General features: G+C 34.8%; 1 protein-coding gene across 5 annotated transcripts in view; it reads right to left on the bottom strand.

Moving 5' to 3' along the window:
• Positions 1 to 12,089: 12,089 nt before the first annotated feature.
• The window catches only part of LOC143046410 (CCR4-NOT transcription complex subunit 3-like), a 43,960-nt gene continuing 31,045 nt past the window's right edge, over positions 12,090 to 25,004 (bottom strand). For 4 of the 5 annotated variants that reach the window (XM_076219563.1, XM_076219566.1, XM_076219564.1 and 1 more), the window contains 7 exons: positions 24,619 to 24,908; positions 22,712 to 22,744; positions 20,531 to 20,669; positions 19,540 to 19,768; positions 17,158 to 17,293; positions 15,777 to 15,902; positions 12,090 to 14,682 (listed from right to left, as the gene is read on the bottom strand). In XM_076219563.1, the coding sequence (XP_076075678.1) occupies positions 14,584 to 14,682; positions 15,777 to 15,902; positions 17,158 to 17,293; positions 19,540 to 19,768; positions 20,531 to 20,669; positions 22,712 to 22,744; positions 24,619 to 24,908 (1,052 nt within the window). In that variant the 3' untranslated portion in view covers positions 12,090 to 14,583. The remainder of the gene's footprint in view (positions 14,683 to 15,776; positions 15,903 to 17,157; positions 17,294 to 19,539; positions 19,769 to 20,530; positions 20,670 to 22,711; positions 22,745 to 24,618; positions 24,909 to 25,004) is intronic. The other variant, XM_076219565.1, reaches the window with a different exon arrangement.

Raw genomic sequence — 25,004 nt, 5'->3', positions numbered from 1 at the left:
GTACACTGACAAACTCCTACACATATAAGTATGAGTAGTTTTTGATGCGTTTTGTTTGAAAATATTTAAAGAAACACAACAGCATTAATAGATGACGTCACAGTTACCCCGTCATGAACTCCCTATGAAATTTACTAACCCCCTATGGTCTATAGGGGGTCATCACGTGACGGCGTTAAACATATCACAATGTGATAATTTACCCGCTATGTAATAAAAATCAGTATGAGAATACTGACAAACTCCTTCACATATAAGTACGAGTACCCTGACAAACTCCTTCACATATAAGTTCGAGTACCTTGACAAACTCCTTCACATATAAGTATGAGTACACTGACAAACTCCTACACATATCAGTATGAGAACACTGGCAAACTCCTACACATATAAGTATGAGCACATTGACAAACTCCTACACATATAAGTACGAGTACCCTGACAAACTCCTTCACATATAAGTACGAGTATCCTGACAAACTCCTACACATATAAGTATGAGCACATTGACAAACTCCTTCACATATAAGTACGAGTATCCTGACAAACTCCTTCACATATAAGTACGAGTATCCTGACAAACTCCTACACATATAAGTATGAGCACATTGACAAACTCCTACACATATAAGTACGAGTACCCTGACAAACTCCTTCACATATAAGTACAAGTATCCAGACAAACTCCTTCATATATAAGTACGAGTACCTTGACAAACTCCTTCACATATAAGTACGAGTACCTTGACAAACTCCTTCACATATAAGTACGAGTACCTTGACAAACTCCTTCACATATAAGTATGAGTACCTTGACAAACTCCTACACATATAAGTATGAGTACACTGACAAACTCCTACACATATAAGTACGAGTACCTTGACAAACTCCTTCACATATAAGTACGAGTATCCTGACAAACTCCTTCACATATAAGTATGAGTACCCTGACAAACTCCTTCACATATAAGTATGAGTACCCTGACAAACTCCTTCACATATAATATGAGTTACCTGACAAACTCCTTTACATGCCAGTATCATTACCCTGACAAACTCCTACACATATAAGTACGAGTAACCTTACAAACTCCTACACATATAAGTATGAGTACCCTGACAAACTCCTTCACATATAAATACGAGTACACTGGCAAACTCCTACACATATAAGTATGAGTACACTGGCAAACTCCTTCATATATGAGTATGAGTAACTTGACAAACTCCTTCACATATGAGTATGAGTACATTGACAAACTCCTACACATATAACTAAGTACGAGTATCCTGACAATCTGCTACACATATCAGTATAAGTACACTGACAAACTCCTACACATATCAGTATAAGCACCCTGACAAACTCCTACAGATATAAGTATGAGTACCCTGATAAACTCCTACACATATAAAAATGAGAACACTGGCAAACTCCTTCACATATGAGTATGAGTACATTGACAAACTCCTACACATATAAGTATGAGTATCCTGACAAACTCCTTCAAATATCATTATGAGTACACTGACAAACTCCTACACATATAAGTATGAGTAGTTTTTGATGCGTTTTGTTTGAAAATATTTAAAGAAACACAACAGCATTAATAGATGACGTCACAGTTACCCCGTCATGAACTCCCTATGAAATTTACTTACCCCCTATGGTCTATAGGGGGTCATCACGTGACGGCGTTAAACATATCACAATGTGATAATTTACCCGCTATGTAATAAAAATCAGTATGAGAATACTGACAAACTCCTTCACATATAAGTACGAGTACCCTGACAAACTCCTTCACATATAAGTTCGAGTACCTTGACAAACTCCTTCACATATAAGTATGAGTACACTGACAAACTCCTACACATATCAGTATGAGAACACTGGCAAACTCCTACACATATAAGTATGAGCACATTGACAAACTCCTACACATATAAGTACGAGTACCCTGACAAACTCCTTCACATATAAGTACGAGTACCTTGACAAACTCCTTCACATATAAGTACGAGTACCTTGACAAACTCCTACACATATAAGTATGAGTACACTGACAAACTCCTACACATATAAGTACGAGTACCTTGACAAACTCCTTCACATATAAGTACGAGTATCCTGACAAACTCCTTCACATATAAGTATGAGTACCCTGACAAACTCCTTCACATATAAGTATGAGTACCCTGACAAACTCCTTCACATATAATATGAGTTACCTGACAAACTCCTTTACATGCCAGTATCATTACCCTGACAAACTCCTACACATATAAGTACGAGTAACCTTACAAACTCCTACACATATAAGTATGAGTACCCTGACAAACTCCTTCACATATAAATACGAGTACACTGGCAAACTCCTACACATATAAGTATGAGTACACTGGCAAACTCCTTCATATATGAGTATGAGTAACTTGACAAACTCCTTCACATATGAGTATGAGTACATTGACAAACTCCTACACATATAACTAAGTACGAGTATCCTGACAATCTGCTACACATATCAGTATAAGTACACTGACAAACTCCTACACATATCAGTATAAGCACCCTGACAAACTCCTACAGATATAAGTATGAGTACCCTGATAAACTCCTACACATATAAAAATGAGTACACTGGCAAACTCCTTCACATATGAGTATGAGTACATTGACAAACTCCTACACATATAAGTACGAGTATCCTGACAATCTCCTACACATATCAGTATAAGTACACTGACAAACTCCTACACATATAAGTATAAGTACACTGGCATACTCCTTCACATATGAGTATGAGTACATTGACAAACTCCTACACATATAAGTATAAATATCCTGACAAACTCCTTCACATATAAATACGAGTAACCTGACAAACTCCTGCATCTCTAAGTATGAGTAACCTGACAAACTCCTGCATCTCTAAGTAAGAGTAACCTGACAAACTCCTACACATATAAGTATGAGTAACCTGACAAACTCCTGCACCTATAAGTACGAGTAACCTGACAAACTCCTGCACCTTTAAGTATGAGCACCCTGACAAACTCCTACACATATAAATATGAGTACCCAGACAATCTCCTTCACATATAAGTATGAGTAACTTGACAAACTCCTGCACCTATAAGTACGAATAACCTGACAAACTCCTGCACCTTTAAGTACGATTAACCTGACAAACCCCTACACATATAAGTATGAGCACCCTGACAAACTCCTACACATATAAATATGAGTACACTGACAAACTCCTACACATATAAGTATAAGTACCCTGACAAACTCCTACACATATAAGTATAAGTACCCTGACAAACTCCTACACATATAAGTATAAGTACACTGACAAACTCCTACACATATAAGTATGAGTACATTGACAAACTCCTACACATATAAGTACAAGTACCCTGACAAACTTCTACACATATAAGTATGAGTACCCTGACAAACTCCTACACGTATCAGTATGAGTAACCTGACAAACTCCTACACATATAAGTATAAGTACCCTGACAAACTCCTACACATATAAGTATGAGTACATTGACAAACTCCTACACATATAAGTATGAGTACCCTGACAAACTCCTACACATATAAGTATGAGTACCCTGACAAACTCCTACACATATAAGTATGAGTACATTGACAAACTCCTACACATATAAGTATAAGTACCCTGACAAACTCCTACACATATAAGTATAAGTACCCTGACAAACTCCTACACATATAAGTATAAGTACCCTGACAAACTCCTACACATATAAGTATGAGTACATTGACAAACTCCTACACATATAAGTACAAGTACCCTGACAAACTTCTACACATATAAGTATGAGTACCCTGACAAACTCCTACACGTATCAGTATGAGTACCCTGACAAACTCCTACACATATAAGTATAAGTACCCTGACAAACTCCTACACATATAAGTATGAGTACATTGACAAACTCCTACACATATAAGTATGAGTACCCTGACAAACTCCTACACATATAAGTATGAGTACCCTGACAAACTCGTACCCTGACAAACTTCTACACATATAAGCATGAGTCCCTTGACAAACTCCTACACATATAAATATGAGTACCCTGACAAACTCCTACACATATAAGTATAAGTACCCTGACAAACTCCTACACATATAAGTATGAATACCTTGATAAACTCCTACACATATAAGTATGAATACCTTGACAAACTCCTACACATATAAGTATGAATACCTTGACAAACTCCTACACATATAAGTATGAATACCTTGACAAACTCCTATACATATAAGTATGAGTAACCTGACAAACTCCTGCATCTCTAAGTACGAGTACCTTGACAAACTCTTACACATATAAGTATCAGTACCTGACAAACTCCTACACATATAAGTACGAGTACCCTGACAAACTCCTTCACATACCAGTATCAGTACCTGACAAACTCCTTCACATACCAGTATCAGTACGTTGACAAACTCCTTCACATATCAGTACGAGTACCCTGACAAACTCATGCGATATAAGTATGAAAACCCTAATAAACTCCTTCACATACTAGTATCAGTACCTTGACAAACTCCTTCACATATCAGTACGAGTACCCTGACAAAATCCTTCACATACCAGTATCACTACCTTGATAAACTCCTTCACATATCAGTCTGAGTAACCTGACAAACTCCTTCACATACCAGTACGAGTAACCTGACAAACTCCTACACATATAAGTATGAGTACCCTGATAAACTTCTACACATATAAACATGAGTCCTCTGACAAACTCCTTCATATATCAGTATGAGTAACCTGACAAACTTCTTCACATACCAGTATTAGTATCCAGACAAACTCCTACACATATCAGTACGAGTACCCTGACAGATTCCTTCACATACCAGTATCAGTACCTTGACAAACTCCTTCACATATCAGTATGAGTAACCTGAAAAACTCCTACACATATAAATACGAGTACACTGACAAACTCCTACACATATCAGTACGAGTACCCTGACAAACTCCTTCACATACCAGTATCAGTACCTTGACAAACTCCTTCACATATCAGTATGAGTAACCCGACAAACTCCTTCACATACCAGTACGAGTAACCTGACAAACTCCCACACATCTAAGTATCAGTACACTGACAAACTCCTTCACATATAAGTATGAGAACCCTGACAAACTCCTACACGTATGAGTACCCTGATTAACTTCTACACATATAAGCATGAGTCCCTTGACAAACTCCTTCACATATAAGTATGAGTCCCTTGACAAACTCCTACACATATAAGTATGAGTACCCTGACAAACTCCTACACGTATCAGTATGAGTACCCTGACAAACTCCTACACATATCAGTATAAGTACACTGACAAACTCCTACACGTATCAGTATGAGTACCCTGACAAACTTCTACACATATAAGTATGAGTACCCTGGCAAACTCCTACACATATCAGTATAAGTACACTGACAAACTCCTACACGTATCAGTATGAGTACCCTGACAAACTTCTACACATATAAGTATGAGTCCCTTGACAAACTCCTTCACATATTAGTATGAGTACCCTGGCAAACTCCTACACATATCAGTATGAGTACCCTGACAAACTCCTACACATATCAGTATAAGTACACTGACAAACTCCTACACGTATCAGTATGAGTCCCTTGACAAACTTCTACACATATAAGTATGATTACCCTGACAAACTCCTACACATATAAGTATGAGTACCCTTGACAAACTCCTTCACATATAAGTATGAGTCCCTTGACAAACTCCTACACATATAAGTATGAGTACCCTGACAAACTCCTACACGTATCAGTATGAGTACCCTGACAAACTCCTACACATATCAGTATAAGTACACTGACAAACTCCTACACGTATCAGTATGAGTACCCTGACAAACTTCTACACATATAAGTATGAGTACCCTGGCAAACTCCTACACATATCAGTATAAGTACACTGACAAACTCCTACACGTATCAGTATGAGTACCCTGACAAACTTCTACACATATAAGTATGAGTCCCTTGACAAACTTCTACACATATTAGTATGAGTACCCTGGCAAACTCCTACACATATCAGTATGAGTACCCTGACAAACTCCTACACATATCAGTATAAGTACACTGACAAACTCCTACACGTATCAGTATGAGTCCCTTGACAAACTTCTACACATATTAGTATGATTACCCTGACAAACTCCTACACGTATCAGTATGAGTACATTGACAAACTCCTTCACATATAAGTATGAGTACACTGACAAACTCCAACACGTATCAGTATGAGTACCCTGGCAAACTCCTACACATATAAGTATAAGTATCCTGACAAACTCAAACACATATAAGTATGAGTACACTGACAAACTCCTACACGTATCAGTATGAGTACCCTGACAAACTCCTACACGTATCAGTATGAGTACCCTGACAAACTCCTACACGTATCAGTATGAGTACATTGACAAACTCCTTCACATATAAGTATGAGTACACTGACAAACTCCTACATGTATCAGTATGAGTACCCTGGCAAACTCCTACACATATAAGTATAAGTACCCTGACAAACTCCTACACATATAAGTATGAGTACACTGACAAATTTCACATATAAGTATGAATACCCTGACAAACTCCTACACATATAAGTATGAGTACCCTGACAAACTTCTACACATATAAGTATGAGTACCCTGACATACTCCTACACATATAAGTATGAGTACCCTGACAAACTCCTACATATATCAGTATGAGTACCCTGACAAACTCCTACACGTATCAGTATGAGTACCCTGACAAACTTCTACACATATAAGTATGAGTCCCTTGACAAACTTCTACACATATAAGTATGAGTACCCTGACAAACTTCTACACATATAAGTATGAGTACCCTGACAAACTTCTACACATATAAGTATGAGTATCCTGACAAACTTCTACACATATTAGTATGAGTACCCTGACAAACTTCTACACATATAAGTATGAATACCCTGGCAAACTCCTACACATATAAGTATGAATACCTTGACAAACTCCTACACATATAAGTATGAATACCTTGACAAACTCCTATACATATAAGTATGAGTAACCTGACAAACTCCTGCATCTCTAAGTACGAGTACCTTGACAAACTCTTACACATATAAGTATCAGTACCTGACAAACTCCTACACATATAAGTACGAGTACCCTGACAAACTCCTTCACATACCAGTATCAGTACCTGACAAACTCCTTCACATACCAGTATCAGTACGTTGACAAACTCCTTCACATATCAGTACGAGTACCCTGACAAACTCATGCGATATAAGTATGAAAACCCTAATAAACTCCTTCACATACTAGTATCAGTACCTTGACAAACTCCTTCACATATCAGTACGAGTACCCTGACAAAATCCTTCACATACCAGTATCACTACATAAACTCCTTCACATATCAGTCTGAGTAACCTGACAAACTCCTTCACATACCAGTACGAGTAACCTGACAAACTCCTACACATATAAGTATGAGTACCCTGATAAACTTCTACACATATAAACATGAGTCCTCTGACAAACTCCTTCATATATCAGTATGAGTAACCTGACAAACTTCTTCACATACCAGTATTAGTATCCAGACAAACTCCTACACATATCAGTACGAGTACCCTGACAGATTCCTTCACATACCAGTATCAGTACCTTGACAAACTCCTTCACATATCAGTATGAGTAACCTGAAAAACTCCTACACATATAAATACGAGTACACTGACAAACTCCTACACATATCAGTACGAGTACCCTGACAAACTCCTTCACATACCAGTATCAGTACCTTGACAAACTCCTTCACATATCAGTATGAGTAACCCGACAAACTCCTTCACATACCAGTACGAGTAACCTGACAAACTCCCACACATCTAAGTATCAGTACACTGACAAACTCCTTCACATATAAGTATGAGAACCCTGACAAACTCCTACACGTATGAGTACCCTGATTAACTTCTACACATATAAGCATGAGTCCCTTGACAAACTCCTTCACATATAAGTATGAGTCCCTTGACAAACTCCTACACATATAAGTATGAGTACCCTGACAAACTCCTACACGTATCAGTATGAGTACCCTGACAAACTCCTACACATATCAGTATAAGTACACTGACAAACTCCTACACGTATCAGTATGAGTACCCTGACAAACTTCTACACATATAAGTATGAGTACCCTGGCAAACTCCTACACATATCAGTATAAGTACACTGACAAACTCCTACACGTATCAGTATGAGTACCCTGACAAACTTGTACACATATAAGTATGAGTCCCTTGACAAACTCCTTCACATATTAGTATGAGTACCCTGGCAAACTCCTACACATATCAGTATGAGTACCCTGACAAACTCCTACACATATCAGTATAAGTACACTGACAAACTCCTACACGTATCAGTATGAGTCCCTTGACAAACTTCTACACATATAAGTATGATTACCCTGACAAACTCCTACACATATAAGTATGAGTACCCTTGACAAACTCCTTCACATATAAGTATGAGTCCCTTGACAAACTCCTACACATATAAGTATGAGTACCCTGACAAACTCCTACACGTATCAGTATGAGTACCCTGACAAACTCCTACACATATCAGTATAAGTACACTGACAAACTCCTACACGTATCAGTATGAGTACCCTGACAAACTTCTACACATATAAGTATGAGTACCCTGGCAAACTCCTACACATATCAGTATAAGTACACTGACAAACTCCTACACGTATCAGTATGAGTACCCTGACAAACTTCTACACATATAAGTATGAGTCCCTTGACAAACTTCTACACATATTAGTATGAGTACCCTGGCAAACTCCTACACATATCAGTATGAGTACCCTGACAAACTCCTACACATATCAGTATAAGTACACTGACAAACTCCTACACGTATCAGTATGAGTCCCTTGACAAACTTCTACACATATTAGTATGATTACCCTGACAAACTCCTACACGTATCAGTATGAGTACATTGACAAACTCCTTCACATATAAGTATGAGTACACTGACAAACTCCAACACGTATCAGTATGAGTACCCTGGCAAACTCCTACACATATAAGTATAAGTATCCTGACAAACTCAAACACATATAAGTATGAGTACACTGACAAACTCCTACACGTATCAGTATGAGTACCCTGACAAACTCCTACACGTATCAGTATGAGTACCCTGACAAACTCCTACACGTATCAGTATGAGTACATTGACAAACTCCTTCACATATAAGTATGAGTACACTGACAAACTCCTACATGTATCAGTATGAGTACCCTGGCAAACTCCTACACATATAAGTATAAGTACCCTGACAAACTCCTACACATATAAGTATGAGTACACTGACAAATTTCACATATAAGTATGAATACCCTGACAAACTCCTACACATATAAGTATGAGTACCCTGACAAACTTCTACACATATAAGTATGAGTACCCTGACATACTCCTACACATATAAGTATGAGTACCCTGACAAACTCCTACATATATCAGTATGAGTACCCTGACAAACTCCTACACGTATCAGTATGAGTACCCTGACAAACTTCTACACATATAAGTATGAGTCCCTTGACAAACTTCTACACATATAAGTATGAGTACCCTGACAAACTTCTACACATATAAGTATGAGTACCCTGACAAACTTCTACACATATAAGTATGAGTATCCTGACAAACTTCTACACATATTAGTATGAGTACCCTGACAAACTTCTACACATATAAGTATGAATACCCTGGCAAACTCCTACACATATAAGTACGAGCACCCTGACATACTCCTTCATATATAAGTAAGAGTACACTGACAAACTCCTACACGTATCAGTATAAGTACATTGACAAACTCCTTCACATATAAGCACGAGTCCCTTGACAAAGTTCTACACATGTAAGTATGAGTACCCTGACAAACTCCTACATGTATCAGTATGAGTACCCTGACAAACTCCTACACGTATCAGTATGAGTACATTGACAAACTCCTTCACATATAAGCATGAGTCCCTTGACAAACTTCTACACATATAAGTATAAGTACCCGGACAAACTCCTACACATATCAGTATAAGTACCCTGACAAACTCCTACACGTATCAGTATGAGTCCCTTGACAAACTCCTACATATATCAGTATGAGTACCCTGACAAACTCCTACACGTATCAGTATGAGTACCCTGACAAACTCCTACACGTATCAGTATGAGTCCCTTGACAAACTCCTACACATATAAGTATAAGTACCCTGACAAACTTCTACACATATAAGTATGAATACCCTGACAAACTCCTACATGTATCAGTATGAGTACCCTGACAAACTCCTACACGTATCAGTATGAGTACATTGACAAACTCCTACACATATAAGTATGAGTATCCTGACAAACTCCTACACATATAAGTATGAGTACCCTGACAAACTTCTACACATATAAGTATGAATACCCTGACAAACTCCTACATATATAAGTACGAGTACCCCGACAAACTCCTACACATATCAGTATGAGTACATTGACAAACTCCTACACATATAAGTATGAGTATCCTGACAAACTCCTACACATATAAGTATGAGTACCCTGACAAACTTCTACACATATAAGTATGAATACCCTGACAAACTCCTACATATATAAGTATGAGTACCCTGACAAACTCCTACACATATAAGTATAAGTACCCTGACAAACTCCTACACATATAAGTATAAGTACACTGACAAACTCCTACACATATAAGTATGAGTACATTGACAAACTCCTACACATATCAGTTTTAGTACCCTGACAAACTCCTACACATATAAGTATGAGTACACTGACAAACTCCTTCACATATAAGTATGAGTACACTGACAAACTCCTTCACATATAAGTATGAGTACCGTCACAAACTCAACCACATATTAGTAAATGTATTACCCCATATCAGTACAAGTACATTTTTATAACAATGGCACCTATATTCATTGCACCATATGTTTATGTCAACAGTTAGTGGGTGTTTAGTGATGCTCAGTCAAATATTCGAATATCCAAAACCTTGTACAAAGTATCATTGCTGATAATAACTTGAAAGGACCAAGAAGTATAGCCACATCTGGAAAGGTATTAAATGACTGGATTTATGCACCAGTAGGTTAAAGTTCACTGATAGATATAGGAAGATGTGGTATGAGTTACAACTCTATCTAAGTCACATTTTATAAAAGTAAACAATTATAGGTCAAGGTACAGTCTTCAACACGGAGCCTTGGCATCTAACAGCAAGCTATAAAGGGCCCCAAAAATTACTAGTGTAAAACCATTCAAATGGGAAAACCAACGGTCTAATCTATATGAAAACAAAAAAACTGATAGCCTTGATCACACATGTCAATTAAACTTTATAAAGCGACTTTATGAAGAAAGGATACTTCTGAACTATTTCCCCTGATATACAGTATTTAAACAAGAGCTGAACCTACCCCTAGCCTAGCATTGTTTTGGTAGCTGGAATGTGCCTTTTTTTTTTTATTGAGCATTTACTTTTACAACATATGCTCTAGAAAGGCAATGGGGGAGGTTTATGAATTAACCTCATCACATAATGTGTCATAACAAAGTCAGACTATCTGGACATTAGATGTTTTTTCTTGTTTGTCTCTAATTTCAGGGGGGATGAGCAATTGAGGTTGGTTGATCTGCTATATCTGCTATTTTTATATAATTCTTGTTATTCTTTGTATATGTTGTAATGCTAATAGAATTGTCTGTATTTTTTATGTCAACAAAATATACTTCCTACCTTGTTGAACATTTTCAACTCCTGTAACATTGTACTTAAAATATTCCTCACAATTATACACAAAATTTAACTCAATAGATCCAGCTCACTTCAAATCATAGTTGGATAAAAATAAAAAGTCTTGTATTTTATTCATTGGACAAATTTCTTTGTCTATTTTTATTATTTTTTATAATTTTTCCAGCATTTTTTATTTTGCTTGACCCTGATGTTCCTGAGCCGAGTGAGTAGTCACACAACATCTATGGTTGGAGACCACCATGGCTTCAGGCACCAAGGCATCAATTTACATACTGTACAAAAATAGTCCACACAAATAAAACTGACTGAGTGGCCCATGATTTGACTATCACATGATCACTGTTAAGTATTTTCTGTTTTTTATGTCAACCATTTCAATGCTGACAAGCTACATAATATTTTAAGGGGAGATAATCTCAAATTTCTTTCCTGCTTCATCACAAAATGCCAAAATGACTAGACTGTGGTTTGCAAAAATTGAACCGGAGCACAGCTCACAAAATCAACCCCCTATTTTGAACAACAAAGAAATTGAAAAAATATTATGAACTTTAGAAATTCCTATAAAACATTTTTCATTTAAACAAAATTTTTAATAGAAAAATTTTCTACCAAATATCTGTGCGTCCTACACAGTCGTAAATGCCTATCAGAAAGCATGAATGAATTAGAAATCATCTCCCCATCTTAGCATCAGAATTATAGAATATGCTCCACTGTCAAACAAATATGGTGTTAATTCATGGAACAATTCTGTCTGTTAACACTATCCATGTCACATAGGTGGTCAATATAGGCCAATTATTGTAACCATGAGTAACGGTGGTCATTATCAATAACTAGCCTATACTAAACACCTGTGACTTAAGTTAGTGTCGACATTCACATTAGTTCAGCTCAAAGTATATCATTATATATTCAAGTGACTGTAACCTTAAGTTTAGCTCAACATATTATATTCAAACAGTTTCAATTCCAATCATACTGTTAAAATCTTTCTATAAATTATGATAAAGTTCTTTAAGTATCTAAAGTAAATGAAATAAAATTAGAGTGAAAACAATTTTTCAAGATACTCAACTGTGTGAAAACCCTTTAATAGTAAATTTTAAGTCTACTAAATATTCCTTTTTTTGAGAGCCAGAATAGCAAAATAATGATCAATGACAAAAATTATTTTTCCAAATGAATTTAAAAATCTTTAGAAAAATCTTATATTTTTTTGTGTTTTCCTTCTGAAATATTTTTTTTACCCCCATTTAATATTGACCAAGATATTTAGATATAGTTATGACTACAGTATGATAAAGAGGAAAGTTTACAAAGTTTGTTGTGTATAACCAGGAGTTAACAGTATAACAAGATATGATATAGAGGAAAGCTTACAAAGTTTGCTGTGGTATAACCAGGAGTCTACTGACTGCAGAAACATGTTAATACTGAGATAACAATAGGTATTGCAAAGTCAAAACATTCATGTTTACTTTTTAAACAAAATTGATAACTTGTATAAAACTATATTTGACTACTAAGACAATAAAAACCAATTCATTGCACAAAAACTGTAATAACGTATATACAGAATGCTTTCAACAAACAAAATCATCTAAAATTTTACCAAATTAAAATTAGACCTAAGAAAAAATTTATTAAGCAAAAATGACAAAATTACGCAGCACTTGTATTTGTTTCAAAGACTAGTTAAATTTTCTAGGAATTAAACAACCATTCATCTGTGTTATAGCACTTATTACAGGATTTCATTGTAAACTGCTGACCAAATATATCTACTGGAAACATTCTGGGGCAAGCTGTACATTATACTTATGTGTTAAGTAATAGCTTTGATTGCACATTGCATAAAATGTTAATAATATAATGAAGAGTACATTTTGTCCATGGTTTTACTACTAAATGTAAAATAAGTCAGAAGATTAAAATTTCCAAATTTCATAACAAATTAACATGTACAGAATTGGAAATTAAAATTTTCTGATTTAGGTTTGTTGTTGTTTAATTCAATTGAATAGAAAAGACTGAAATAGGAATCTCATTACAGATTGTCATTTACGATAAAAAACAAATAATGGGAAAAAGTTGAACATTTGGAGGTTACTGCTTCTTTTAAAGTCTTTCCTAGGATTATTAGAGACTAATCATCGAGACCAGCAGACATTTCACGGTTGAGCAGAACTTTGGTTATACACCCACTTTATCAACAACCATTTGCATATAAAATGAACCATGAAAATGAAACTTGACATTCATAACGACCATTCAACCATGAAAATGAGAAACATCAATGAATTACCTCCCCTGCAAACTTTATAGTATAATTCAATGAGCAAGGGAGATAATCCATCAATGTTTGTGAGATCAGAGATGTGGCCACTTCCCTGCTCTCCCATTCATCCATATCACAATAATTTTGACTGCAAGGCAGTATTGTCCCTGCAAACACTGCAGCAAGTTACCAGTCAGGGTAACAGTAGGTTACCATAGTAACAAGTCATTACTGCACACAATGTGGCTCATCAGACTCAAATGGCAGTTTAAAACAGATCCACGTTAACGTTTGTTTGGACATCAGCTCATTAATTTAAATCTCGATCTTCCAGATATCGGTACTCAAAGGTGAAACCTTCCTTTTTCCGCTGGGCCCATTTTTCATAATCAAAGTAGATGTATGTGCCCTGAAATGAAAAAAAAATAAAATTTAGAAATCGCAAGGTCAACAATTTTTTTTTTTTTTTTTTAAATAATATGATTTTACAATAACCTCTTGTTTGAACTTGCTACAAAACTTATATGTCTATAGACTAAAATTTGGTGTACAAGAAAAGAGCTAGACTAAACGCAGAATGAAACAATCATCATAACACAGGTGTAAAATGCAACATTGGCTACTGTTTTGTTTGAGATATAATATGTTTTGTTTGTTTTAAATTTATGTGTTCAGTTTTTGAGTCCCATAATTCCTTTTGTGCTTAGAAATTAACAAGAATGTGTCCATAGTACACGGATGCCCCACTCGCACTATCATTTTTTATGTTCAGTGGACCATGAAGATGGGGTCAAAACCTAAATTTGGTATTAAAATTAGAAAGATCATATCATAGGGAACATGTTTACTAAGTTTCAAGTTGATTGAACTTTCACTTCATCAAAAACTACCTAGACCAAAAACTTTAACCTGAACTTCGCTCAATCATTTTCTATGTTCAGTGGACCGTGAAATTGGGGTCAAAACTTTCATTTGGCATTGAAATTAGAAAGATCATATTATGAGGAACATGTGTACCAAGTTTCAAGTTGATTGGACTTCAGTTTCATCAAAAACTACCTTGACCAAAAACTTTAACATGAAGCGGGACAGACGAACGAATGAACAGACAGACGAACGAACGGACGCACAGACCAGAAAACATAATGCCCCTCTACTATTGTAGGTGGATAATATCGTAGGTGGGGCATAAAAATATTGTTTTATGTTATTCTTATATGTTCAATTAGTAGCTTATGTCTTGGTGTTACACAGGTGCTAACTCTGAGAAGAAAGACAATCTAGAACACTGAAACCATTTTTCAGTGATGCTAGCTGGTAGCAATTCTTTTTTTTAGGTGTAAGTCTAATTCCGTCTCTGTGTAATACGGGTGTTCCTAGTAAGGATGAAATAAGAGAAGACAATCTAGAACTCTCTGATGATTTAAAATATTTCTTCAATAGTTTTATTTTTTCATATAAATTTAATTGTATTCAACCAAGAATAATTAGAAAACATTTTACCTGTTCAAAATCTTCCGTGATAGTCTTTGGTTCTTCGTGCCGTTGAAACCACATCATATATTTGGTATGAAATCTCCATGACTGTTTTTTCAAAGCTTTTGCTGCCAGATATTGAGCTTTTGTACCCTACAAATGTATATTATAATGGTTAACATTAAGGGTCTTTCCTAACACAATTTTCAAACATTTTTATCTTAAAACAGATCCCTGTAAGCACATCTAGGTGTATTATATTTGGTTTATATGGAAACATAATGGTAACTTACAATGCATCCAAACTATATTGGTTTTTATTTTAAACATTTAACACAATTAAGGCATCATGTGATTCAACCAATTTTGTAGCTAGCCTGACATTTTTCTGACCATACATTTTTACTTTCAATAATTATTTTGTGATCTTAATTTCCATAATCTCACTGTAAAAGTTCTATTCTATTGCCAAAAGATGGAAAATTTGGCAATGTTGATGCAAATTATTTTAGTATTTCAATTGAAGACACAATCAATTTTTTTTACATCTTTTTCTTCTGAAAACTTTGGAAATTCAATGATTTTGTCAAGAATTTTTAAAGGGAAATCTTCAAATGTTTTGCATATTTTTTATATGGGTTTTGTATTACTACATTTTACATTTTAAACTGAAAACAACAACCTAAAGAAACAGTAGTATCTTCAACATAATATCTAACATGTTTTAAAAGAAATAAAGTTAAAATGACAACATAGAAACAACCATGATTTGTCCCAAGGGAGATAATCAAGATAAAACAAGAAGTGTTGTGATTACCAATGAGACAACGCTCCACCTCATTGTTTAATTGTTGAGATTTTTGCTACTTATATCTGAGGGTTAATAGATTGTATTATGTAAACATCAGAGTATGATAAGACAGATTATTTGTGCTCTTAAAACCGTATGAAATTAAAGTATTAATTATACACATGCAATAATACATGGAATAGAATTAACATACAACCCCTATGAAATGAACATGAAAGTAAGTTCTATGCACTGCTGTCTTTGAATTCTAACATTATAAATAAAAGCTTTTTGGACATTGGATCACTAATGGTTCACTTTCTTTCATACAATTCTGTTTGAATTGAGTAGTTATGCTGGAAATACTGTAAACCTAACAAATTTTAAAGACTATCGATTGTGAAATATTTATAAATGGTAAAATCATCAAACTAGGATCACATCAATCATGATAACACAAATAAAGTTAATGGATTTATATCGCTACAGCATTGGCTAAAAAGGTTGAACAGGAAAACAGTAGCAGTGAAAATACTTTCAGTAACAGTTCAATTTTTTCTTCTGATTTTTTGGCAACGAAAATGCATTTATTAATAAATAATTGTTATCTTGACTCACCTCCATATAATAGAAAATAAAAAATAATGTTTCTGTTGATAATCGTTGAAAGAAGTAGTCCACTGAGTCTGCATGAGGAGGTGGAAGTTGTGGGTAATATGTCGGCGTAGGGAACGGATGACGAGGAAGATAATGTCTGAAAAATAATTAATATGTCATGCAAAGTAAACCACTCTTGTTATTAGACATTGATGACAATTCCAAGCTTTGTTGGTACAGGGTATGATATACACAATCCTCAAACAGGAGATTAATTACCAGCAGATCACCGCTGCAAAATATTCTTTTAATTTTTCTAAATCCTTCGTTTTTAAAGTACATGCTTTCAATTTGAACAAGTTATAACTTGACTGTATTATTTCATTCCGTGCTCATAGAATTTTGGGATAACAGTTCTGCATATGAAATTAAAGAACCTTAGTGAGCACGCTCACATACCCCACCGTCCCCACATTGTCATTGGAGAAATGAAATAAGTGTAAGAAAAGAAAATTGTATAAGAAAAAAAATTTAATCATAACTTCCTGTCAATATGCACATCTACAAAGTATGTCCTTATTATCTACAAATTTTCATGAAATTCTGTCGTGTGGTTTCAGAGGAGTTGCGATGACAAACTGTTGCAGAAGTACATTGAAGCAAATAAGTTCAAAGGAGCATAACTCCTAGAATTTGAAAGAAAAAAAAAATCGTAATTTCCTATCAATATGCACATCTACATAGCATGTCCTTATTATCTACAAAGTTTCATGAAATTCTATTGTATGGTTTCAGAGAAATTGCAATGACGAACTGTTGCAGTAGTACATTAAAGCAAATAAGTTCAAAAGGGTGTAACTCCTGGAAAAAAAATTGAATCATAATATCCTGTCGATATGCACATCTACGTAGTATGTCCTTATTATCTAAAAAGTTTCATGAAATTCTGTTGTGTGGTTTCAAAGGAGTTGCTATGACAAACTGTTGCAGTAGTACATAAAAGTAAATAAGTTCAAAGGGGCGTAACTCCTGGAAAAAAAAATGAATCGCAATTTCCCGTCGATATACACAACTACATAGTATGTCCTTATCATCTGAAATGGTTTCGTGAAATTCTGTTGTGTGGTTTGAGATGAGTTGCGATGACAAACTGTTGCAGTAGTACATTAAAGAAAATAAGTTAAAAAGGGCGTAACTTCTAGAAAAAAAAATTGAATCGCAATTTCCCGTCCATATGCACAACTACATAGTATGTCCTTATTATCTGAAAAGGTTTCGTGAAATTCTGTTGTGTGGTTTGAGAGGAGTTGCGATGACAAACTGTTGCAGTTGTACATTAAAGTAAATAAGTTCAAAGGGTCGTAACTCCTAGAAAAAAAATTGAATCGCAATTTCCCGTCGATATGCACAACTACATAGTATGTCCTTATTATCTGAAAAGGTTTCGTGAAATTCTGTTGTGTGGTTTGAGAGGAGTTGCGATGACAAACTGTTGCAGTTGTACATTAAAGTAAATAAGTTCAAAGGGGCGTAACTCCTAGAAAAAAAATTAAATCGCAATTTCCCGTCGATATGCACAACTACATAGTATGTCCTTATTATCTGAAAAGGTTTCGTGAAATTCTGTTGTGTGGTTTGAGAGGAGTTTCGATGACAAACTGTTGCAGTAGTACATTAAAGTAAATAAGTTCAAAGGGACATAACTCCTAGAAAAAAAATTGAATCGCAATTCTTGTCGATATGCACAACTACATAGTATGTCCTTATTATCTGAAAAGGTTTCGTGAAATTCTGTTGTGTGGTTTGAGAGGAGTTTCGATGACAAACTGTTGCAGTAGTACATTAAAGTAAATAAGTTCAAAGGGACGTAACTCCTAGAAAAAAAATTGAATCGCAATTCTTGTCGATATGCACAACTACATAGTATGTCCTTATTATCTGAAAAGGTTTCGTGAAATTCTGTTGTGTGGTTTGAGAGGAGTTGTGATGACAAGAAACAGGACTGACGGACGGGTCAAAAACATTATACCCTCCGCAACCGGTTGCGTGGGGGTATAATAAGTGACAAGTATAGACCCAAGATTTACTTTTTTCATTCCATCTGTCATATGCATTTATATTTAAACGGAGGACAACTCAGCTTTTTTTTGTTATAGGAGGTAGCAAGTGAATAAAAGGTACATCTTTGTGGAGAAAAATTGAGTGTCTGCTTGATAAAGAATCAATTATGACTTCAAAAAGAATCTTGCTGCCCAAAGTCTATATACTTTCTATATGGAATGTCAATGCACTCTGATGCCATGGTTCAAGAAAATCCCTAAAAAGGCTGTTAGCCATCAGGGCACTCTCAGAAGGCAATGCCTTCATAATTATGTTAACAGTAAATATGGTGACTTCATTTACCTGATTCTTTCAGAGTCCGACGGATGGGGCAGATGATGATATGCAGCCTCTAACATTGTTAATTGATAAAAATGTTCTCGACTTAATGGTACAGGCCCTAAAGGGGCAACACCTAGGAGAGGATTCAATCTTATTGTGGTTGTCTGTGTCGGCTGGTCGGTCGGTGACGGTGAAGTCGGTGGAGGAACTTGTGGTGCTATTGATGTGATCACTGAATTGTTAAACAGCACTGCAAAATAAAAAAAAAATTCCAAACTGTTGGAGCATTTCTTGAGAAATAGATATTTAGAAAAAATATATATTTTAAATCCAAGCTATTTTAATTCAATCATAATTCTGCATTTGAATTTTACTTTTTTTTTATAGCGATAGATCCAAACACTTTGTAATTTTTAATAAAACATTCTTGACAAGTATGGCTATAGGAATACATTTTGTATTTTGAATATCTAGAAAAAATAATTAACAAATTGCATTTCATTTCACCCCACTGCACTATGTTGTTTGATCAATAAACTTGATGAAAGAGATACCAAACCAGTAATATGGATGGATGTTTATCGTCCAGTAGGTAAATCAAATGTATATTCAGGACTAGAACATGATTATGTGATATGAATATGTATCTTTCTTAACGCTAACATTTATAAAGTGCTAGTTCTCAAGTTAACAGTCCACAGGAAGACATGTCGCCCTACCTGGACCATTCTTTGTTCTTACTTTGCTCTTTCTCCTATAGACAACATGCTTCTTAATGAAGCAGCATATACCAACTTTCAAGTGTTTGGTTTGACCCAGCCCTCAAGGATAGCACATTATCACAAGATCATTTAGGCAGTAAAACCAGGAACACAAATGTTTTTTAATTACATTTCATGAAATCTTTACCCAAAGAAAAGAAGAGGCTATTTGTATCATATGTAAGTTTTATTTTGGCTGTAACTTTTTATTTGTTTAAGTTGTGATATAAAAATGTATTTGTGAATTATACCCCTTGATTCTGTTGATATAGACACCGTTTCCGTTGACGATGAAGGAGGAATCTGATTTTCTAAACCCGCATTGACTACTGCTTGTTGTGCTATGGACTTTAAAGATGACATGGATTCTGAATTGGACTCGGAAAAACTCTGAAAAACAGAACATTTACATGAATATAGTTTATCTAGCAATAAATATTTAATAATGATAATCAATAATCTGAACTGGACCCTGAGCTCTGAAAAAGAAAGGATTGAAACGATTTTAGTGTTGGTTTCTATTAGGACTGTCATGACTGTGAACTCTGAAGAAGAAATGATATACAACAACAAAATCTATATGCTTAAGCATAACACCTCCCAATGCTGTGTTGATGAGAACTGTGTTAAGCATAACACCTCCCAATGCTGTGTTGATGAGAATTGTGTGTAAAGTACATAGATTATAAAGGGAGTTTATAGCTTTGGCATGTGTTGGTGTTATTTTAGTCAAGACCAGGTTGAAATTCTGCAAATTAAAGAATAGGCAATTAATTAGATTTCTATCTAATGATAGGAAATGTTGGAATGAAAACCAAAAATTTGATGGTCCAACAAGTTAAACAGTGAGCTCACTATTGATACTGGAAGCTTTCTAAATTTGGTAAACAGGAAGCTGATGAGCAATGCATCTGAAAATGAAATACACAGTCTGATAACAATCTCAGGATGCTTCTTATAACAGTGTTCTCCCCAGATATTTCATTTAGCATCCTGGAAAACAGGGGGAATTGAAATACCATCTTGTTTTAAAAAATTATAGCATCACATCCATAACATAATCTATAAGAAAACCACTTCAGATAGCATCACATTACCAGAATTCTGGTAATGCTAAAAGGTCCTAGGGAGAACACTGCTACTATTTGTAGAAACCTAGATAATGAAAAGAAAATTTCATACACGTCAGTTTAGTGTTAATATATACAAGTCTTCAGTCAATCTGAAACACGTCAGTTTAGTGTTAATATATACAAGTCTTCAGTCAATCTGAAACTGCATTACGTTCACACGAGGACTGGTGACAAATTTCAGGAACCTCTGATTTACAGTAACTGAGAAATATTAAATGGAATTTCATGGGATGGATGGACAACCAACAGACAGAGTTAAAACAATATGTCCTAAGAGGAGGTATGAAAAATAGTCAAGTCCCATATTAAAATCCTATGAAGGATGTATGAAAAATAGTCAAGTCCCATATTAAAATCCTAAGAGGAGGTATGAAAAATAGTCAAGTCCCATATTAAAATCCTAAGAGGAGGTATGAAAAATAGTCAAGTCCCATATTAAAATCCTAAGAGGAGGTATGAAAAATAGTCAAGTCCCATATTAAAATCCTATGAAGGAGGTATGAAAAATAGTCAAGTCCCATATTAAAATCCTATGAAGGATGTATGAAAAATAGTCAAGTCCCATATTAAAATCCTAAGAGGAGGTATGAAAAATAGTCAAGTCCCATATTAAAATCCTAAGAGGAGGTATGAAAAATAGTCAAGTCCCATATCAAAATCCTATGAAGGATGTATAAAAAATAGTCAAGTCCCATATTAAAGTCCTATGAAAATGGTTCAGCAATATAATGGTGCAATATAGCCAATTAAACATGATGGCAAACAATCCTACCAAGTATGAGAAACCAACGTTATAATAGTTCAAAGTCCAAGTCATAACTCCTATTGTCCTATACACATGATAAAACTGACGGTATAGTATGATATGGTATTATCAAGACAATATGATGATAAACTACCAAATATGCAACCTCTCTTTATAAAAGATTCTACATATTATTGTGTTTTGGACAGACAGATTAGGACAATAGCTATATCTACTATGGGATGAGCAGCAGAGAACAATAAATAGCCTGATGTTTTTGATGGGATCATACAAATTTACAGCATAAGCCTTTTTCTGGGCCAAAAACAATTTTACAAGGGAACAAAGCAAGGTGCTTACTTTGCAAAGGATCCCAATATTTCTGTCAGTTTTTTAAACTGGGTCAAAGATGGGACATTTTTTAAGAGGATAAAGCAATGAGTTGTACATAGGATTCGAACATTTCTGTCCAATTTTTCAAATTCTAGGTGACAGTTGGTTAATAAGCAGTAAGCACAAGTCCCTTTTCCCCTAAATATTGTCAAATATATTACCAATGACTCTCTTGCTGCTTTATACCACGTTAGCTGTAACAAAGAAAGGTCAAAATATAATGCCATAGTCAGAACCCTACAAGAAATGTGATTGAAGTCACGATAGAGATCTATATAGAGTGTGATGGTGAAAACCACAATACTGACATATCTTTTGTAACAACGTCAACAGAAATTGGTATTGTCAAATCATTATTCTGGATAAGTTTTAGCTGTCAACATACAGTGCTAATGTCAAGACCAAATTGTTGTTGTCAGCTATTACGGTCAAGTACTGCTTAAGTTAGCTGTGTATAAGTTTTATGGGAAGATCCCTTTTAATACATATCAATAACAGGTTTATACAATTTAACATTGACAATTGTGGGCACAGTTATCTAATGCAGATAACAAGGTATTCACATTTAAGAGTATGCTGTTTCCTGATTGGTTGTTGTGTGCAGCTGATATTATTTATGACTAGATACTCTGTGCACTCTACATACTCTCAAAGGCAAAATAATATATTTTCCTTTACCTTAAAGTAACTGAGAAGTCTTTATGATACAAGACATATATTTTTAAGTGCAGAATTGATAGGCAAGGGAGATAAGTAATGTGCAATGGGGAACCATGGCTGACTGTCAGGAACAAAAAACACACACTAGATCTGTTATGGATCATTCATATATTGGTCCTGCAGTTTCAATGTCTTAAACTTTTAAGTAAACTTTTAAGAAGTTTAAGAAGGTGATAGACGTCAAATGATTGCAATATATCACATGGCCTAGTTGGTTCAACCAGTTAAGAAGCAGATAAAAGTGAACATACTGTGTTACCAGCTTATGAAAGACCAACATGACAGCATATATATAGGCACACAGTATACATGGCTATAGGAGTACATGTAGAAAATCAGTAAACAATGCAAGCCAGGCGAGTTAAAAAGGGAGATGTGTTTGGTAATATTATCTTATCTCCCTGCACTTTAATACTGTATACATGTAGTGATATATACAAAAGAAATTAGTAACAGACATTAAGGCACATTTATAACTATGTCCCTTTTTGTTAATAACATTATCATTTATACACCTAAATATCTACTTTAAGTCCTTATTAAATTTACTTCTGGCAAATAAACTAATCATGCTGATTAAGTCATTATCCTGTATTCTTTGATAATCTAAATCATGAATTAGTTTTTCCCCCATTTTATAGTGAATTTTAGCCAATTCATACATACTGACTGTCTCTATGATGTTTTATTAAATATCAATCCACATTGTAAACAAGCAATTTTCCTAGAAATTTTAATAATTAAGGAATGACTGTCATATTTTTTCTATTTATGAAGAAATAACATAAAAAATTTGGTGCACACTGAATAACGCACGTAGCAGGTTATTTAACAGTGTGCACCACGTTTTTTATGTTATTTCCAATAGACAGAAAAAATATTACAGTCATTTCTTATAATTTAATTCTAAATTCCATTTTAAACTGTAGAAAACCATGAAAAAACATTAATGATGTCATGGTCACATGACTAAATTATGTCTATGGGCTGATAACAAAATAACGTCAGCCAATCAGGCGTTACATCCAAAATTAAATTATATACTAATAAATCTAAGACTCTTCTTTTATAAGCTAGAATGCCAAAAATTCGAGTATAGTCATTCCTGTGTTGTTGGTTTTTTTAATGATATCTGGTGGTCCGACAGAACATCATTTTAATAAGCACTCCTAAATTCTTAGCCATAGATCAATGACTTTCAAATTATCAAAACATTTATGAAGTTAAGCTAAACAGTATCAGTATGTGACCCTCTCACGTTTTCAATCCACCCATTGTTAATTGAATAGACACAATAGCTTCTAGCTGATACCTTACATAATACTGCCATTCCATGTCATACACTTACATTTATACTTTGAGGTTTCAGTAATGGTCCACCAGCATTTAAAGGTCCATTCATGACCAATTTAACCTCCGGTTTAACACTACTACCATTAGTATTGGAGGTCACAAAAGTACTAGCACTACTTGATCCAATAAATGAAGAAACACTCGGTGAAACAGAAGAAATATTATTGATAAGCAAAGATGGTGACGATGCTCGCGGTATTGTAGAGTTCAATGAGACAGAGTTCGTTAATAAGGACGTCGACAACATTCCTGAATGCTCTAACGAGTTTTGTAAATTCTTTATTTCTGTAAAAGAAAAGAAAAATATTTCAGTAAAACAGCTTTTGTTTCAATTTTATCCAAAATAAATGAAGAAAATTTCATGTTCATAACCTGTGATAT

The sequence above is a fragment of the Mytilus galloprovincialis genome, chromosome 9, assembly GCF_965363235.1.
Source record: "Mytilus galloprovincialis chromosome 9, xbMytGall1.hap1.1, whole genome shotgun sequence".
NCBI classification, from domain to species: domain Eukaryota; kingdom Metazoa; phylum Mollusca; class Bivalvia; order Mytilida; family Mytilidae; genus Mytilus; species Mytilus galloprovincialis.
Note: the sequence above shows the minus strand (reverse complement) of the source record. Positions and strands in the feature narration are given on the sequence as shown.